We start from the raw sequence: 19,745 nt of genomic DNA on the forward strand, positions 1-19,745 counted from the left end.
GACCAGATTCGATTTTATAACACAGATGGATACTTCCACCTGTAAATAACCTTGTATTCTGGATGTAGACATAAGCTATACGTTTACCTATCATGTTGAATTGAATATCTGGAATATGGTTGAATGTTGATCAAATATTGATTATTTTTAAATGTATCCATGTTCCACCAAAGTAAGAGAAATTAGGGGAAATGTTTAGTTCTGTACCTTTAGAGCCATTCTCTGGCTCTTACTAAAAATACTTTAGCTTAAGCAGAGTCACCAGTTAAGAAGTGCTTAAGCCTAATCTTAGCAGAAAAAACGTTGTTTCCTTTTTAGCTGATATATTTATGTCTACGGTATCCACAGTGATTTCATTGTCTTGGTAAAATCTTCAACTTCAAATGTCAACTACATAGTTACTCCCTTTGTTGGACTTAACCTTGTTTACAGTGATAATTTGTTGCCTTAGCTCTTCTGTAACTCAGACCGGCTGTGGCATTTACTGTTGGCATAGTAGATGTAAATCAGAGTCCCTGAATTCTCTTTAACCTTTTGTCCACAGTTCAGAATGACTTCTGTACTATTGTAAATGCAGTAGATTGATCCTAGCATGTGGCTATGAAACCTTTGTAAATATGTTTTTTAAACTTTCCTATAATCATATATAAATATGAAGTAACAGTTTTAGAAAATATGAGCTGATATATATTTTAAATTTCATAGGAAAAGCCAGTTGGGGACATTTTATCTACCCTTGGTCATCTTTCACTTGGTAAACAAATTCTTTAAATATGAGGTAAACAAATACATTTATAGAGCTATGCAATGTCAAAGCATCAATAAAGAATAACTACCCACTCTAGTAGGAAATTAAATAACACTTATTTTAATTGCCCTATCAATTTAAATCCATTTTCCATTTATTGTTAATAACTAATTTAACAAAAAAATCATTTCATTTCAGGTATCATTCCAGAGGTGTTACTTTATAATTTACCTTGCCATTATTTTTCCATTAACTAATCACTTATGCTATCTTAAGAGCAGCACATAGCCCTACTCAATATTTATTCAATACAAGGAGAGTGAAATGGAGTATTTTTAAAGTGTTTTTCATTGTTGTATAAAGTGCCAAAATTTTTTATGATTGTTTTATCATAAAAGAAGTGTGTGGTTTTTTAAAACTAGGCAACTAGGGATGTGTGTGTGAGGGGGGGTTTAATTTCTTAAGACAAGCAAGTTACAGAAATGTTCTGTCTTCAGTTACAAATCTCTTTGACTTATATCTATCTTTCTGAGTAATTTGCATGTTAATTATTATAATTTCAAAATGCAATGAAAATATATGCTATAAGTATTGTACCGAATGTGTATTCAATTATATTCTGAGAAAGATTTTTTTTGTTCTTATACTTTTAAAGAGTCTATCAGTCATTCTTTTAAAATGGCCTCATAATGATTTTTTAATAACTCTATTCTTGTTATCATTCCATAGTTTAATATAAATAAAGGTTTATGACAATATGTATAGACCCTGAGGATATTATGCTAAGTGAAATAAGTCAGACAGAGAAAGGCAAATACTGTATAATTTCACTTATATGTGGAAATCTAAAAAACAAAACAAAAGAACAAACATAAAATGGAAACAGAGTGATAAATACAGAGAACAAATAAGTGGTTGCCAGAGGAGAGACGGGTGGAGAGGAGAGAAGATATATGTGAGGAAGATTAAGAAGTACAAACTTCCAGTTACAAAATAAATGAGTCAATGGTTGTGACATGTGCAATGTGGGGAATATAGTCAATAACCATGTAATATTTTTGTACGGTGACATATTGTAACTAGACTTATCATGGTGATTATTTTGAAATGTGTAGAAATATCTAATCACTATGTTGTGTAATAGGAACTAACATAGTATTATAGGGCAATTATACTTCAAAAACAAACTCAGTCACAGAAAAAGAGATCAAATCTGTGATTACCAAGAGGTGGGGGAAGAGGAGAGCGGGAGTTAGATGAAGGCAGTCAAAAGGTACAAACTTCCACTTAGAAGGTAAATAATACAGGGATGTAATATACATACAACATGAGAAATGTAATTAACACTGCTGTATGTTATACATGAAAGTTAAGAGTGTAAATCCTATGAGTTCTCATCACAAGGAAAAGTTTTTTCTATTTCCTTAATTTTGTATCTATATGACATGATGGATGTTCACTAAACTTACTGTGATAATCATTTCATGATGTATATAAGTCAAATCATCATGCTGTACACCTTAAACTTATACAGTACTGCATGTCAATTATATCTCAATAAAACTGAAAGAAAAAAATTATAAGCCATAGCATAATAAAATTCTCTCAAGATGGAAAATTTCCAAAAGACAAAAATTTTTTTTAAAAAGGAAAATTTCCATGTTTAAAATGATTTCATATTTCGTGGTTTGTTACAAACATAATACAGTCAAAGTATATAATCTGTTTCTTTATTCTTTAGACTGTGTGCAGGGATGATTCGTTTGTGTTCATTCTTTATTAACTATAAGTTAATAACAGGAAGTGTCAGGAAGTGTGAAAATATGACAAGGTACCCAGAGAAGGAAACATGAAGGGCGAGCATCAAGCTTCTTTTCCTTATCTTCTCTCTGAAATTATTACACCGATATCCAATGTATCTTTCTCATGGCTCTTGTCTCAGAATTTGTGGAATGTTCAAATTGCTGTACTTTTCATTCTAAAATGTCAAAAATATCTAGGTCTCTACCCAAATGACTGGCAGGACTTCTGTTCTCTATGCTAGAGTAACAACAGCAGCAATGAAGATAAGCCCATAGACTAAACGTGGGCAGGATTGCACTTGTGTTTTGCCTCATTAGCATTAATCAACAAGCTTTCATATGTTTAAAGGACACAGTTGATTGAAGTAGAATTTATTGTTATTTATTATTGTTGTAATAAATTGAGGATTAATTTTTTTTCGACTGTTGAAATGTGACTAGTAGCACTTTCTTAAACAAATACAAGGCTTTTCTTTTTCTGTTTCTTTTCCGTAGGTTTAGGCTTCAGTATTGCAGGAGGTGTGGGGAACCAACACATTCCTGGAGACAACAGCATTTATGTAACTAAAATTATAGATGGAGGAGCTGCACAGAAAGATGGAAGGTTGCAAGTAGGAGACAGACTACTAATGGTGAGTGTGACTCAAGCAGGACTATGTGTACATTTATAAAGCTCTTATTTCCCAGTGTATGACTGTCTTAGTCATTTCAGGCTGCCATAACAAAATACCATAGGTTAGGTGGCTTAAACAACAGAAATTTTATTTTATCACAATTCTGGAAGCAGGGAAATTTAAGAGCAAAGTTCTGACCCATTCAGTTTCTAGTGAGGTCTCTCTTCTTGGCTTGCAGACAACTATCTTGCTGCTGCATCCTCACATGGCCTTTCCTCTGGGCTTGTGCTGAGGGAAAGCTCTCTCTCTTTCTCTTTTTATAAAGCCATTAGTCCTATCAGATTAGGGCTCCACCCTTAAGTCATTTAATTAATAACCTTAATTGCCTCCTAAAGACCCTATCTCCAAATACAGTCATATTGGGAGTTAGAACTTCAACATAAGAATCTGGGGGGAGGAAGCAGTGACCTTGGGTGGAAATAGAAAAGGGAGAGCAGATTTTGTGGTAAAAGATATCAAGAGTACAGGTATAATTGGAGCTGATTTGTTGATATTTTAAAAACAGAAATCTAAATTTTCACCAGTTTTCATAGTCACAGAGATTATGTGTTGTTCTTCCAGTATCATCCATCTCCTATCAGCCAGAGAGACTGCTAAATCCAGACTGGTAGAGAGATGGGCTTTGCATAGCAAAGGGAACAACACTATCTGGTTTATTGATCTGTACATTTCTATGCCTCTCTGTGTTCTTCGGTTCAACCAGTGTAGACACAGTTCCTGACTTCCAAGAATCATAATCTGAGTTCTGTCACATGTGCAAATGGATTCCCTTCCCCCTCTCCTTTCAGACAGGGTTTCTACTATTTTATTTGCCAGTTGCTCACATGCTTCAGGAGTCTTGGGCAACGATTGACACCAACATGCAGCCACCCTTTCTGAGCCATGGAGTTATACGATAAACGAAAGCAAAATGTAGGCAATTATAAGCAGTAAAAAATTGGTGATTGCACCTAAAAACTGTTTCATCTCCATTTACTGTTTTATATTAAATCTACAGGATAATAATCAAATACTGAAAATTAATAGAAGATAGCTGTCAAGTAAGAGAAGTATATCTAGTCATATGTCTCCCTTTGTAAATTAGGATCTTGAATCTTTGTCACAAGGAGCCATTATCTCCAATACTTTCATGAGAAGTGTTTGGGAAGGATCAACCTATACAATTTCAACAGAATAGTAATTTGTAGGACATGTGCAAGTTTTGGGGGTTGAACCTCAAAGTTCATTGTGCCCATGTCCCTGGACTCTAGACAGGTTGTTTGTAGTCGCACTGGGCTAATTTCATAGTTGTCAATGATTTTTGTATTGAATTATCTGGATAAGAGCTTTATAATAATCTTGATAACTAACATTTATTTGGCATTTACTGTGCTCCATGTATTTTTTTAAATGTTTTTCTGTAATGTAGTATGTATTTCTCACAACAGCCTCTTTTATATAAGCAAAGGGAAACTGAGGTATAGAGAGAAGTTTACTAACTTGGCCATGGTCATATAGTTAACAATGGACAGAATTGGATTGCAAATGCTTGTAACCACCAAACATGGTCTTTGCATTTGTTTCCTAAAATCTGTCAATTAGTTCTTTCCTTCCTTCCTTTAGTTATCATTCAGTCATCATTTAGTTATCATTCAGTTATCATTCATTAATTCCTTTATTTAACAAGTAATATATTGAGCACCTACCATGTCCCAGGCAATAGCCACTTCTCAGGAAGGAACTCTGTCAGCAGAAAAAGTATGGTCAAACTGAATGGGCAAAAAATGTGGCATTAATGACTTCAGTCAAAGTTGCAACTAAGAGTTTTTGACTTCTTTACCACTTGAAGTCACTACAATTTTATTTTTTTAAACCATTTTATTGAGGTATGATTGACATGTAAAAAACTGTACATATTTAATATATACAACTCCATGACTTTGGGAATAAGTACATACCCATGAAGCCATCACCACCATCAGGGCTATAAAGTTATCCATCACTTCCCAAAGTTTCCTCTCACTATCATTATTATCATTATTATTTTGTGTGTGTATGGGGTAAGAACACTTAACATAAGATCTACCTTCTTAGCAAATTTTAAGTATACAGTACAGTGTTGTTAACTATAGGCACTAGGCTGTATAGTAGAACTACCATTTTCATTCTCAGGACATTCTGAATTTTGTTTGCTTGTTTTTTTTGCCTTTGACGTGAAAGTTGGTTCTTTTTTTTTTTAACTTAAAGCTCTTTTGTGTGTTTTTTAAATTTCATTTATTTATTTTTGGCTGCATTGGGTCTTCGTTGCTGTGCACAGGCTTTCTCTAGTTGTGACGAGTTGGGGGTTACTCTTCATTGCAGTGCACTGGCTTCTCTTTTTGTGGAGCACAGGCTCTAGGTGCGCGGGCTTCAGTAGTTGTGGCACACGGGCTCAGTAGCTGTGGCTCGCGAGCTCTAGAGAGCTGGCTCAGTAGTTGTGGCACATGGGCTTAGTTGCTCTGTGGCATGTGGGATCTTCCCAGACAGGGCCCAAACCCATGTCCCCTGCATTGACAGGTAGACACTTGATCACTGAACCACCAGGGAAGTCCTAAAAGTTGGTTCTTATGATATTGTGTCTTCTGAAAGAGAAAAGTGTTATTGGGATATAAGACAACTTCTCTCTAACAACTTCCCTCAAGAAGACAAATTTTATTGTTTGTGGACTTAGGAATAAAATAAACTGTGATATCCATTTACTACATAGTGCTAAATTGAAAAATGAAGAAGACAGCTTCATTCTAAAGTAGTGTGTCATAGCGACTGATTTTCCCTTTGGCTCATTGTTCTGTAAGAGTTTGGATGTAGACAACTCTTCTGGACCTCTTCTGTTATTTCTTCAACTGCTGCTATTATAATATCATGCGAGATGTCATGTGCTGATTTATTGAAGCTCTGTTTAAATTTTTAGCGTTATATTCAAATTCTTAAAAAAAACCTCAAAGTCTAAACAATTCTGTCAAAGGATTTTCCAGGCACCATGCTATTTTTCCATTAGCATTTTCTTGATATTCATTGTAGACAAAATGATTTCAAAAATAGCTGTGACATAATCCTTAACTGTTTTGAGTTTTAAAGCATAGTTTTTAAAAAAATGAAGCTTCAACAATCATAGGTCTCTCTCCTCTTACGTAAGGAAAACATAATTAGTACTTTCAAGGCAACTGCCAAGCTGAATCTGGAAATGAAAGAAAATGATTCATTTTATAAAATTCTGAAAGAAAAATGAGCCTGAGGGAGAGCATAAAATAAAAATCCCAGAAGCCACCTCAAAAGATCAATTATCTTGCTTCAACCAAAAATATTTATTAATGCTGTCCTTCTGTCATTCCTTTCCACCTCCTCTTCCCTTTACTACCCTACATTCATGTCTTCATCTTTCTCCTCTTCTACTCTCCTCTCCCAAAGGAAGTATGAATAATTTAGATTCTGTGATTTACCAGCTGTACTACACTCTATTTTTCTATAAATAGGTTTTTTCTAAAACAATTTGTACCACTCCCTTCTCTCAATTCTTAGGAAAAATTCCTCCATATGTTATTCATTCATAGTTCTGTAAGTAAGCTGATCGAGAATAAAATTCCATTAATTTCTTTAGACTTTTGTGGATAGATCACCATAATTCAGTAAGTCTCCCAGCATCTACCCTGCAGTGAGAGCACAATCTTTTTTTTTTTTTTTTTTGGCGGGGGTGGGATTGGGGGATCTTTAGTAATAAACCTTTCAGTTTCTCAACTGAAATAATTTTAATGTTGGACACCATCTGAATCATACCATATATACTGGGTACTTTTTTTTCCCTAAATACTTCTTATATGTCAGAATTGAAAAGTATCTATCTTAGATATTATATTATTCCAACTCTCATTTAGTACATCAGAATCCCACAGAGAAGCAACCATGTGAAATAGTCCCTCACCTCTGCTAGAACTCTCTAAGGATGGAGAACAGAATGCCTCGTCAAAGCTATCCATTAGATACTAACGATCAGTAAAAATGTTTTCCTTAAAATTATATCAAAATATACTTCCCTATATAGCTCTCCCTTTAGTAAAGGTCTCTCCCTTTAGTAAAGCTCTCTCCCTTGGAAACACAATGATGAATATGAATTCCTCTTCCACATTTGTTTAAAAAGCTATGTCTTGCCATTTCTCTACTTCTCAGTCTTTTAAGATGTTTTACACTTTTCCTCTCACTCTTGCACTAAATTTTATCATACATCCATTTATCCTCTGAAAATAGATAACCCTTTTAAAAAAACTTCTTTTGATTCTTTAGAATGTTATTCCCCAACTTAAAAGAAAAAAAACAGGCAATATTATTGCAGCTGACCTTTACATTTATTCTACTGTAAGGAAAAATTATCCTGCCTAAAACCTTTGCAATAAGCCCTTTAGTGTTTCAAATAAGATGACTTTAATGTCAGACCTCTCTGATGTTTCATGGGTCACCCAGATGCGTGGTATATGTTCTCTTTATCAAAGTAACAATTTTTTAAATTTCCCCTGCTACTGGCACTTATTATCATTCATTAGAATTTTGTTTGTTTTGTTTTTTTATTTTTTCAAATGACAGTGACATCTGATTTTAATGGATTGTACCAGTAGCTTAGTGTTGCAATCTCAGACTGAATAGATTCCCTCTTGGCCTTGAACTTCATACAACAGATGGTCAGAGGTTAACAGTATTGATAATTTTCTAATTCTTTCATATATTTTTACACACTCATTTTTATTAAGCTCTACCATGGTGATACATAGAGCCACATATATTACAGAAATGTGATCTTCTTCATCTTTTTTCTACACAATACCAGAAACTTTGAATCTAGGGTCATCTAATTGTCTTCTCCAAAGGGACAACATGAACTGTTAATTGGCAAAGCCCCTGTCACATTGTGATTTAAAGTTTCTAATCTTAGTCTCTTTTTTCCATAACCTTTGCTTGACGTTTGAAGAAAAAATTGTCAGTGAGAGACCTTTTACATCTTTTACAGAAAATAAGTCTGTATTTTTTCTTTGCTTAAAGGGAAGCTGAAGACAAGAGGAAAGGTAAATGAGGCATTGAAATAATATGGAAAGACAATGGACTCAGAGATAGGATATCTGGATTCAAGTCCTAGGCAGCCACCATTAACTCTACCTAACTGACCTTGGGCAAGTCATGTTCATCTTTGGTCTTTTGTTATGTCCTCAATACCATGACAGCATTGCCTTAGATCAGTGTTTCCCAAGTGTGTTTTAAAATATTAGTCTCATGTCTGTATCACATGAAAAGGATCTATAGTCAAATTGAAATTCTACAACCTGTATCTCACCTCTCTTGTAGATTCTCAACAAACTTTAGCATATATAAGGGTCTATGAAGTCCTCCAGTCAAGGAACTAATTTAACTTTGGTACCCTAACTTTCAAATATGTTTTACTGTGGAACTTTTTTTCTTAAGTAATGCTTATGAAATACCTAGAACTAGTGTTCACTGGAGTCACTCTTGGATGTACTATGTGTGAGCATCTCCTATTTTTATTCCAAAATGTGCATCCTATTGTAAGGACATTAAATAGATTTAGGGAAGATGAGTAGAAACAAGATAATTTTCTGAATGAGTATTAGTTGTGAGGACCCACTATCACCTTGTTTCATCCAAATATCAATAAGGAAATCATCTTGAAGACCATGCAAATATGTAGGAGTTATCTGAATAATGAAGAGGGTTTTAAAACACTTTCATTGTTTAGGCCAACCTTAAATAAGAACCAAAAGCTATAACTGTCCCTGCACATGGCCCTTTCCTACCACCAACACACTGCTTCCTCCTTAAGATCTTTCACCCACAGCACCTCCTCACTCCAACACTTGAGAGATGGATAGGGCAGTCATTACTGTTATTCTTATTTTCCGGAAGAGAAAGTTAGAACTCAAAGATGCAAACATTTTTCCAATATTACATAACTAATACATTGTGAGATGGGATTCAGACCTAGATATCAATTTCCTAAAGCCACATTCCTTTCAGCTGTTTACTCAACCCCCCTGGTTCTCGATCTTGGTTACACATTTGAATCTCATGGTAAGTTCTTGAACGCTGTGGATGCCCAGGCTTCAATCAACCTTGAATAATCAAAAATCAAATCAGAATCTCTGGAGTAGGAACCATGCCTCGTTTCCTTTTTTTTTTTTTTTTAGTTTTCCAAACAATTCTGATATGTAGCCAGGTTAAGAACCATAATTCTACCTTGACCTAATCACATCCTACCCCACTCTGCTGCCACTCCACTGCTTCTCCTGAGGGTGACTTCTGAGGTAATGGTCATTCCATCAAGCTGGTATAGCATCATTTAGCAATTTCCAGTCATGGGCTAAAAGGCATTAGAAATAGTTCACCCTTCAGACTCTGTCTTCAGTAGTTAGATTACCTTCTGAAACACCAGGGGAAAAAATTTTGGGATAATTATTTCTTGGACTCCCTTTTAATTTGTCTCAAATACAATAAAATTACACTATAATGCAAATGCAATGATATATTTTATTTAAGTGTTTAAGGGCTTTATTTATAAAGGGATTTTATATACAGGGTTAAAGCCTTCCATTATATTGTTTATTTCTTTTGCTTGTATTCAGTTTAATAACCCTGTTTATAGAACTTACTCTATAGTCATCATATATCGGTACCTAGTATAAAGCGGTGGTTTTAAAATTCTTTAACAGCACACCCCATCAGTAAAACACAAAAAGTTGTCTTTAACATATGTATATTTCTCTACTTTAGATTGCATTCATATATTGTTATGGTAATATATACATTTTATTTTAAGCCATACACAAGAAATAGAAAGATGAAGATCGATGTGATAAATATTAATAGAAGTTCAAATATTTCTTCCTGTACCCAGCTGATTGCCCTGGGGTTCCTATCATATGGTCCATTTGGTGACCACTGCTATAGAGGAAGCTGGAGTCAATCAAGACGCCAGTGGCACTTGCTCTCTCTCTCTCTCTGTGCAATGAAAGGTGAAGAAATGCATTAATGGGACTTCCCTGATGGTGCAGTGGTTAAGAATCCACCTGCCAATGCAGGGGACGTGGGTTCCATCCCTGGTCCTTGAAGGTCCCACATGCCACGGAGCAACTAAGCCCGTGCACCACAACTACTGACCCTGCCCTCTAGAGCCCGTGAGCCACAGCTACTGAGCCCGTGTGCCACAACTACTGAAGCCCACTCACCTAGAGCCCATGCTCTGCAACCAAGAGAAGCCACCGCAATGAGAAGCCCGTGCACCACAAGGAAGAGTAGCCCCTGCTCGCCGCAACTAGAGAAAGCCCATGCGCAGCAACAAAGACCCAACGCAGCCAAAGATTAATTAATTAATTAATTAATTTTTAAAAATAAATGCTACATAAATAGTTTTTTTAAAAAAGAAATGCATTAATGATTAATGGAGGAGGAAGAAATTTGGAGCTCTTATTATGTCCCTTATAAGCTGATGTGAGCCAGTGTTCACATTTTGTACCAGCCTTTCATTCTTCTATCCCATGCCTGACACAGAGTGAGTGTCCAGTAAATGTGTATTGTTGGTTGAATGACCTTCATTCTTTATCCTTTCCTCTCTGACTCAACACAACTGTAAAATAGAAGCTCAACACAAATGCCTCATTCTTCCTATAACATAGGGAATTTTGGTTGCTTTTCCTTTGATATGCCACATTGTTTTCTTAACTTATTTAGTGGATTGTTTCAACATTTATTAAGTGCCTACTGTTTATGCTGTGTCCGCTGGGGGAATACAAAGATGAAAACGATCTAATCATTGCCCTTGAGAAGGTCGGTCTTTGAGATGGAAAGAGGCACTGCAGGAGTAAGTGTTGTACGAGATCAGTTTCACAGAAAGAACCCTGAACAGGAAGAAACTATTTCCAGCATTAGGATCAGCAAAAGCACTATGTCTGATTATGATGTGTGATCATTATTTGTACACTGCTTTATGTTATACAGTGTCTTTTCAGGTTCATGGTATCATTTCTTTCTCATAAACACAAGTAAATCAACAAATAAATCAATATTATCCCCATTTTACATGTAAGAAAATTAAAACTCAGTAAATATGTTAACTGGCCAAAATTCATAGAACTAGAAATTGATAGCAGATCTGAGTCTACTTTCAAAATTACCCTCATTATATACCAGGTTGCCTTCATTTCTAAAAAACACCTTGGTTTAAAATATGGCTATTATTTCTCATAAATTTAAGTAAAGTCACTGAGCATGAGAAATCAACTTCCTTCTTTCCTATTCCAATTTTCCATTACTCATGAGATCTTGCTATGTGTGTCTCATAAAGAGGTCACCACACTTAGTTTCTGTTCTCCCTTACTTAAGGTTTTTGTTCTTATTCATTTGAAAAGTAGAGTTAATTTTGTTCTAACCATAACTAATTTTGTTCTAACCATAATTAACCATAGTTAATTTTGTTCTAATCATCTCATTGCTGAAAAGATGAAAAATAAGAAAATATTTATTATCCAGAGATAACCATTATTAACGTTTCTCATGTATTCATAGTTATTTTTAAAACAAATTTTATTATAGCAGTTCATTGCAATGGACTGCAGAGATTTCAGTCTTTGGTTTATGCATATTTATTTTCATACCATTGACACTACTACATTAGATTGGCCCCCTTTTTAAGTTATTTTACAATATGGTGATCATCTACTTTGTCTTCTCTTTTTTAAAGTTAACTTTGGAGTTTGTGATTTTTTTTCCAGTGTTTCTAGAGTCTCACATTTCCTTATACTATGTCTTAGTACAATTTTTATGTCCCTAATACCTCCCAGTTTGTCTCACTACATTGCTATTCCTGAATGAATATGGAAAGGTCAGTATGTTGCCATCTGTACATTGCACATTTCTCCTTATCACACCCTCTCATGCCCGCACACCTCCCACCTTTGTACCATCACATATGTATTTGCTAACACTTATTTGAATTCCCACAACACTTGCCATGTTCCTTTCTTGCAAGTCTCCTGGCACCTCTTTCTTCAACTGGTTTGCCCTCTTCTCTCAGCATCATGCTCCAATTCAGTGCTCCCTCTTCCATTCGAGAGAATGAGTCATCTCACCTCCAACCTCTCTCTCTTGGCCTCAGTCCTCTGTCCTATTGAAATGCATGGCCAGGCTGCACACATGTCCCCCTCTGTGTAGCGCACCCCACAGAAACACTTCATTCAAATGCACATGATTTTTTTTTCTGAAACCAGGCCAGTTGCTCAGTGTTCACCATTATAGGCAGATACTTGATGCAAAAGAAAAAAGGAAAAGGAAAAAGACAATGGAAAACAATGACAAGAGCAACCAGCCAATCAGTATAATGTCCCTTCTCTCTGTGTACAATCAGCTCCAGCTGTAGGCCCTTTATCTTGAGAGTTCAGAGGATAATGCACACATATAATTACCCCAAATAAACCCACTTTCGTGAAAAACATTTTGAAGACTTCAGCACAAAAGAGCACTTTTGGGTCCAGATCCTATACTATTCTGAATTTTTAAAAAGACCACACAGAAGCCTCATCAACAGTTCTCTAATTAAACTCATCAGTTCACAGATGTTTACAGGAAAATGCTCAGCGAAAATTTTCACCAAGGATTCCTGTTTCCTGAGAAGAGAGATGGATGATGACAATAGTAATAGTAACAAGAGCTCACATTAATAAGTAATGAGCCTGTCACTTTACATAGGTCAATACATTTAAATCAATAACCCTTTTGAGGCAGTGATTATTCTCATACCTATTTTACAGAAGCCAAAACTGAGGCTAAGTAGGTTAAATAAGTTTCCCAAAGTCACACAGCTAGGTAGTGCCAGGAACAGGATGAGTCCTGGTTTGCATGACTCAAAACCATGTGCTCTTAATCACTGCATATTGTTGCCACCACCTCTTCCATGACAAAAATCAGTGTAAATTTTCCAACATTTCATAGTCACCAAACAAAAACTGACTGAACTACCACTATTTTAAATTACCAATATTTTCCCCAATATCCTCTCTTCCCTCACTCCTCACCTCCAACTTTTCCTCAACTTCTGTTTTTTGTTTTGTTTTTGTTTTTTTACATCTTTATTGGAGTATAATTGCTTTACAATGGTGTGTTAGTTTCTGCTTTATAACGAAGTGAATCAGTTATACATATACATATGTTCCCATATCTCTTCCCTCTTGCATCTCCCTCCCTCCCACCCTCCCTACCCCACCCCTCTAGGTGGTCAAAAAGCACGGAGCTGATCTCCCTCTGCTATGCGGCTGCTTCCCACTAGCTATCTATTTTATGTTTGGTAATGTATATATGTCCAAGCCTCTCTCTCGCTTTGTCACAACTTACCCTTCCCCCTTCCCATATCCTCAAGTCCATTCTCTAGTAGGTCTGTTTCTTTATTCTTGTCTTACCCCTAGGTTCTTCATGACATTTTTTTTTCTTAAATTCCATATATATGTGTTAGCATACAGTATTTGTCTTTCTCTTTCTGACTTACTTCACTCTGTATGACAGACTCTAGGCTCAACTTTTGTTTTCTGCTCTAAATATTTTCCTGGTGGTCTGAGAGTCTGTTAAGGCAGTCATTCTCAGAAAACACACTTAAAGATAACATCTTCTAGACCGTTTCAAGGCCCAACTTAAAAATGGAAAAAAGTGCAGTTTAATAAACACTGGCCACATCTCTTTTTCACTGATAATCTAATCAGCTGTGTGCTTTCTGTACCCTGGAGAGAGAGAGACAATGAGCCCTGTCGGAAACAGAGCTTTTGTGCCACTTGTAGCCTAATCCAGTTGTTTTCTAGCCTTTAGGGTCTTTATATGTTGGCTTGTGATCCTCACTGTTTATGCCAACAAATACCTCCTCTCTTCTCTTTTTTCAATATAGATGTTTCTGGGGTGCATGGTCACAATATTCAGAGCCACCTTAGGCAACCACTGTTTAAGAGAAAACACCCACTTCCATACACATTTTAAACCATTGTATATGAGCATTATTTGCAAATATTCATTATCTAGGTACAAGTGGTACTGCCCTTAAAAAAGTGATTAATCAACTATACAAGAAGGTTTTGAAGAAACATATATATATCAAACTACTTTCCATATTACTTATTTATTTTTTGACTTTGTCAGTGTATTCGGCTGATGCAATATATTGTCACCACTGGATTAAGCGAGATGGGTAATGATTACTCAGGCTTTTATAACACTTAGGAATTCACATTACTTCTATATGTAAACTTGGAAAGAGACTCTTCTCCTAAAGGAAGAAAGAATAGATGATGTAAGCCCTAGGTTTCAATGAACCAACACTCAAGGGCCATCTCATTTTCATCTTTTCAGGAGGACAGTGATCCAACTGATGGCTTTGCCACTTGGGGTCTGTGTGACCTATTTGTTTCAAGTTAACCACTTCAAATGTCAGTTTTTCTCACCGGTAAAATGGGCCTAATTATTCATGTCTACCTCATGGAGCTATAACCAGGACCAATTATATGACTTATGTCAAAATATATACATAGTACTTCCAAGATATATGACATATAGGTGTTAAATAAATGTTAGCTCTTATTATTATTACTGTCATTTTTGTTATTTCTCTGTCTATAACTAAAGGCTGCCATCATCAACTGTGTTCCCCATGCCTGTAAGTCCCTCTACATTCCCACTCTATATGGGTCTATTTTTCTATCCATTCATTCCATAAACAGCTATGTTCTATTAGAATGTAAGTCTCATGGGACAGGGGCTGTGTCCATCTGGAGGAAGCAGTATAGATGAGTGGTTAAGAGCATAGTCCTTGGAGCCAAACTGCTTGGCTTTGAATTCTGCCTCTACTACAGTTAGATCAATGACTTTGGTCAAGTTTCTTAACCTCTTGGAGGCATGCTTTTCTCATCTGTAAAATGAAAGTGATTATAATAGCCAGTACATAGGTTATTGTGGGGCTTTATCATGTTAATATACGTAAAATAATTTAGAGTAGCGCCTGACATGTAATAAGGCTATATGTGTCTGCTATGATGATGATTATCATTCTTATTTTTTATCACTATATCTCTAACATGTAGAACAGTGACTGACACATAATAGGTATGCAATAACTATTTGATCAATGAATAAACAAGTGCTAGACACTGGAAATACAAAAGATTTACAAGAATGTCATTTGTCTAGAAGAGGACTGTAAGAACCAGTAGAGAGGCTTACAGCTTACTGGAGAGTTCATGGTCAGCAATCAGGTTCAGTTCCCTCCTGTTCCAGGGTCCCTAACCTGGGCTACACCACCAAGGATTAACTGACACATGGAATTTATATAGCAATGTGAAGCAAAACTAAAAAACAATGCTACAAGGTATTAAATGACTAAAGTGCTGATTAGATAGTACAGAGAATATGTAGGAATCCAATCTATTTTATTTATTTAAATTTATATTACATTTATTTGAATTCCACATCATTTCAGCAGGAACCAACTAAAGAATTGCTTCATAAAAAAATAGGAGCCAAATAAGGATAACCTAGGTATGCAAAATATTTCCTGAATATTTGAAAACCATTTAAGAGAAGTGTTGCAAAGACCCACTGTAAGCCACTGCCATGAAGTAGTAATTGCTCAGGTATCACAGGCTTTTCTGTCCAATAACAAAAGAGGAGTTGCTGTTAAAGCTGATAGCAATAAGGTACTCTTGAACTTGTTCACCTGAAAAGTTCTATGTTCCAACATTAGCACTCTTTCCTTAGAAAATAGACTCATGTTAAATGACATATTGATGCGAACAGTTTTTAAAGTGAGAAAAGCCAAGTTTGGTGAAGCTGTGGGAAAATTGGGGCTCTCGTATAATTGTGGTCTAAGAGTAAACTGGTTCATGTTTCCAAAGGGCACTTTGGACATAGGTATCAGAGCCCTTATAATATTCATATACTTTGTCCAGTGTTCGTTTGTATGAGTTATCCTGAAGAAGTCATCAAAGTGGTGTACAAATATAGAAAAAACTTTACTGCAACATCATTTATAATAGAATAAAATTAGAACCAACATAAACATGCTTTAGTAAGAGATTAGTTAAATCATTATGTTATAGCCATGTAGCACAGTGCTTTGTAGGAAACAAAACTCATGTTGTTGAAGTACATTCATGTTAGAGGCAAATGTTCACTCGAAGTTAAAAAGCAGGTTCCAAGACAGTGTGTGTAATATGGTCACAATCGTTTAAAGAAATATATCCATATAGGGAGATTAGGGATAATTTTTATTTTCTTCTGTTGTTTTTGTTTGTTTTCTTCAATGGATGTATGTTACTTCTGTAATCACAATCACTATAGCATAAGAAGGACATTTGACCCCTTTGTTCCTTTTTCCACAAAGAGTATTCTGATTTCTATTATAAAATATCGTTTCCTCTTAGAAAATGGCAGAAGCAACCTTGGTTTTTAGCATCAACAACTGTACCTTATCTGCTTTGGCTAATGCCTTTAATTCATCTGTTCTGTCAAAGTGTGATATAGATACTGGACTGTAATGATTGCAATTTAATCTTTACATAAGTCATAATTTTGTATATCTTCTTGCCTGAATAGTTCTCTTCACCTGCATAGATTTGGCTCTAATAGTGAATTTTTCCCCCTTTCAGGTAAACAATTACAGTTTAGAAGAAGTAACACATGAAGAGGCGGTAGCAATATTGAAGAACACGTCAGACGTAGTTTATCTAAAAGTTGGCAAAGCCACCACCATTTATATGACTGATCCTTACGGTCCACCTGATATTACTCACTGTAAGTACCACGCTCAGTGTCATCTATGAACAGCATGCCAGGTTTGCAAAATTGGAATTCTACAAAACTTGGCAAAGTCCTCTACTTGCACCTTCACTCTTTTTTAGCCTGTGGAAATACTTCAGGGGGATCCTGCACTTGACTCCCCAGTTGCCTTGGAGGCCTTACCTGATGAGTTGTCAGATTCACCCTTATGGAAAGGCTTGATGTATGTTATGGACAGTCTGATTACAATAGCATAGGGGCAACACATTTTTAAAATTTATTTTATTGAGGTATAGTTGATTTACAATGTTGTGTTAATTGCTGCTGTACAGCAAAGTGATTCAGTTATACATATATATATATACACATTATTATACACAATATATACACATTATTTTCATTTCTTTTTTTTTTTTTTTTTTTTTTTCTTTTTGCGGTATGCGGGCCTCTCACTGTTGTGGCCTCTCCCGTTGCGGAGCACAGGCTCCGGATGCGCAGGCCCAGCGGCCATGGCTCACGGGCCCAGCCGCTCCGCGGCATATGGGATCCTCCCAGACCGGGGCACGAACCCGTATCCCCTGCATCGGCAGGCGGACTCTCAACCACTGCGCCACCAGGGAGGCCCTTTCATTTCTTTTTTACATGGTTTATCACAGGATATTGAATATAGTTCTCTGTGCTATACAGTAGGACCTCATTGCTTGTGCATTCTATATATAATAGTTTGCATCTGCTAATCCCAAACTCCCAACCCATCCCTCCCCCAACCTCTCCCCCCTTGGCAACCACACGTCTGTTTGCTGTGTCTGTGAGTCTGTTTCTGTTTCATAGATAGGTTCATTTGTGTCATATTTTAGATTCCACATATAAGTGATATCTTATGGTATTTGTCTTTCTCTTTCTGACTTACTTCACTTAGTATGATGATCTCTAGGTCCATCCATGTTGCTGCAAATGGCATTATTTCATTCTTTTACATGGCTGAGTAGTATTCCAAGGGGCAATGCATTTTTAAAGTCTGTTTCTCAAGCTCCTAAAGCATGATAGCTCTCATGTCCTAATAGTCTCTCTTCCTAGTTCAAATCTATATAGCCGCAGAGTGGAAAAGAGGGACAGGCAAAATAAACCAGAGATAGCACTATGCTTCTTCCTGGGTGAAAGGATCTTGCCATCAATTGGTGAAATCATAATCCTTAATAACTATCATTATAGTTCTTACCTTTACCAGAATTTGATATATTGGCAGGGAAGCCAGAGAAAATTGTTGATCACTATGGCAGTGGAGATGGGGTGGAGGTGCGTGCTTCTAGGGCAACAACTAACAATGAGATGCTCTACTGTGTCCTCACAAAGTCCACTGATGCATAAGCCCCGTGTTTTCCCCTCTTCTTAATAGGTCAACAAGAAGATTCTGTCCTTGGGGACTAGATTTAGAAGCAATTCATTTCTTTGATGTGAGTTTAAGGGATAGTTTTGTCAGCATGAGTAAATGTGCTCATTCTGAAATTTTGAGAAACCAGTTGTGAGACTGGGAACTCAGAATGTCTTCAGGACCTGTCATTAATTAGTACTACAGTCTTAAGCAAGTTGTTTGACCTCTCTTAGATTTGGACGTTTCTCTTGAAATTTAAATGTTGAATGATTTTGTTATCTGCCCATTACATTAGCTATTGCTTTTCTTAATGGTGATTCTAAAATGACTTGCCCCAAAATATGTCTTTTTGTCAAGCAAGCAGTAAGATGAGATCAGCCTTACCTCAGGATATGAAAGAGTGTTAATTTCCAGAGTTTTTCAAACTGGTTAAATTTAGAAAAATCTGTCTTGAGGCTCTGTGAGCCTCTTCTTGAAGGGCATATAAGGTCAACATCAAAGAGAAAAAGGAGAAGACAAAACTTGCTATTCAATTCAAGAAATGTGTATTGAGTAATTTCAATACATGCAAGACACCTTGTAAGGTAATATGTGTGATACAAAGGAGATAAAATCATGGCCTTCATTGAAAGGAAGGCTAATGCAGATATATAAATAGTAGCAATATTTGGCAAACTGAGAGTGATGTACATGCCATGAGAGAGGTAACAATATATGTCCTTTGGGCACTCAAAGGAAAGGGATATCACCTGTCTTCGGAAGATCAGAAAAACCTTTATGCAGAGGGTGGCATTTGAATTTTATCTTGAAAAAATGGATGAGATTTCGGTATCAGAGATGGGATAGGAGAGAGAAGTTGCAGGTAGCTGGTAGAGCGGAGCAAAGGTACAGATACTGGGGAGAACAGGCCTTATTTAAGGACCATAGGAGATTCATAAGGGGGGATATTGAAATGAGTCAATCTTATAAGAATGGTGAGAGGGAAAATTTATATTCAGTACAGTAGTGGCAATGGAGAGTGTGTAAGCAAGAGAACAGCATGATCAGACCTGGATTTCTCAATGTATAAAATGGATTTTGGGAGAGGACAGCGGCAGGAGACCCAGTTAGGAGGGCTTTTCAGTCACCCAAAAGGGGGACGAATTAGGGTGGAGGAACAGAAGAGAAAGGCCAGAGTTAGCCTTTCTGGCATGGGAGTAGAGCATATTTAGGGATTAAAGTCTTATACAAGAACTTGCTCCTAAGAGCCTTCTGCTTCTGATGGGTTGATATTAATTACGTGAAAAGAATGTGAGCTCTGCAATTAAAAAGCTAACGTTTTTATTTCAATA

At 36.2% G+C, this 19,745-nt stretch overlaps 1 protein-coding gene across 7 annotated transcripts in view; it reads left to right on the forward strand.

Annotated features, from left to right (window-relative positions):
- The window catches only part of DLG2 (discs large MAGUK scaffold protein 2), a 1,227,261-nt gene that overhangs the window by 700,679 nt on the left and 506,837 nt on the right, over nt 1-19,745 (forward strand). For all 7 annotated transcript variants that reach the window (XR_014294598.1, XM_082627349.1, XM_082627348.1 and 4 more), the window contains 2 exons: nt 3,046-3,182; nt 16,913-17,057. Coding sequence is in view for 6 of the 7 variants with exons in the window: in XM_082627349.1 (XP_082483475.1) it covers nt 3,046-3,182; nt 16,913-17,057 (282 nt within the window). In the remaining variant the exon portion in view is untranslated. The remainder of the gene's footprint in view (nt 1-3,045; nt 3,183-16,912; nt 17,058-19,745) is intronic.

The sequence above is a fragment of the Mesoplodon mirus genome (genome assembly GCF_964341445.2).
Source record: "Mesoplodon mirus genome assembly, chromosome: 7".
In the NCBI taxonomy this organism is placed as follows: domain Eukaryota; kingdom Metazoa; phylum Chordata; class Mammalia; order Artiodactyla; family Ziphiidae; genus Mesoplodon; species Mesoplodon mirus.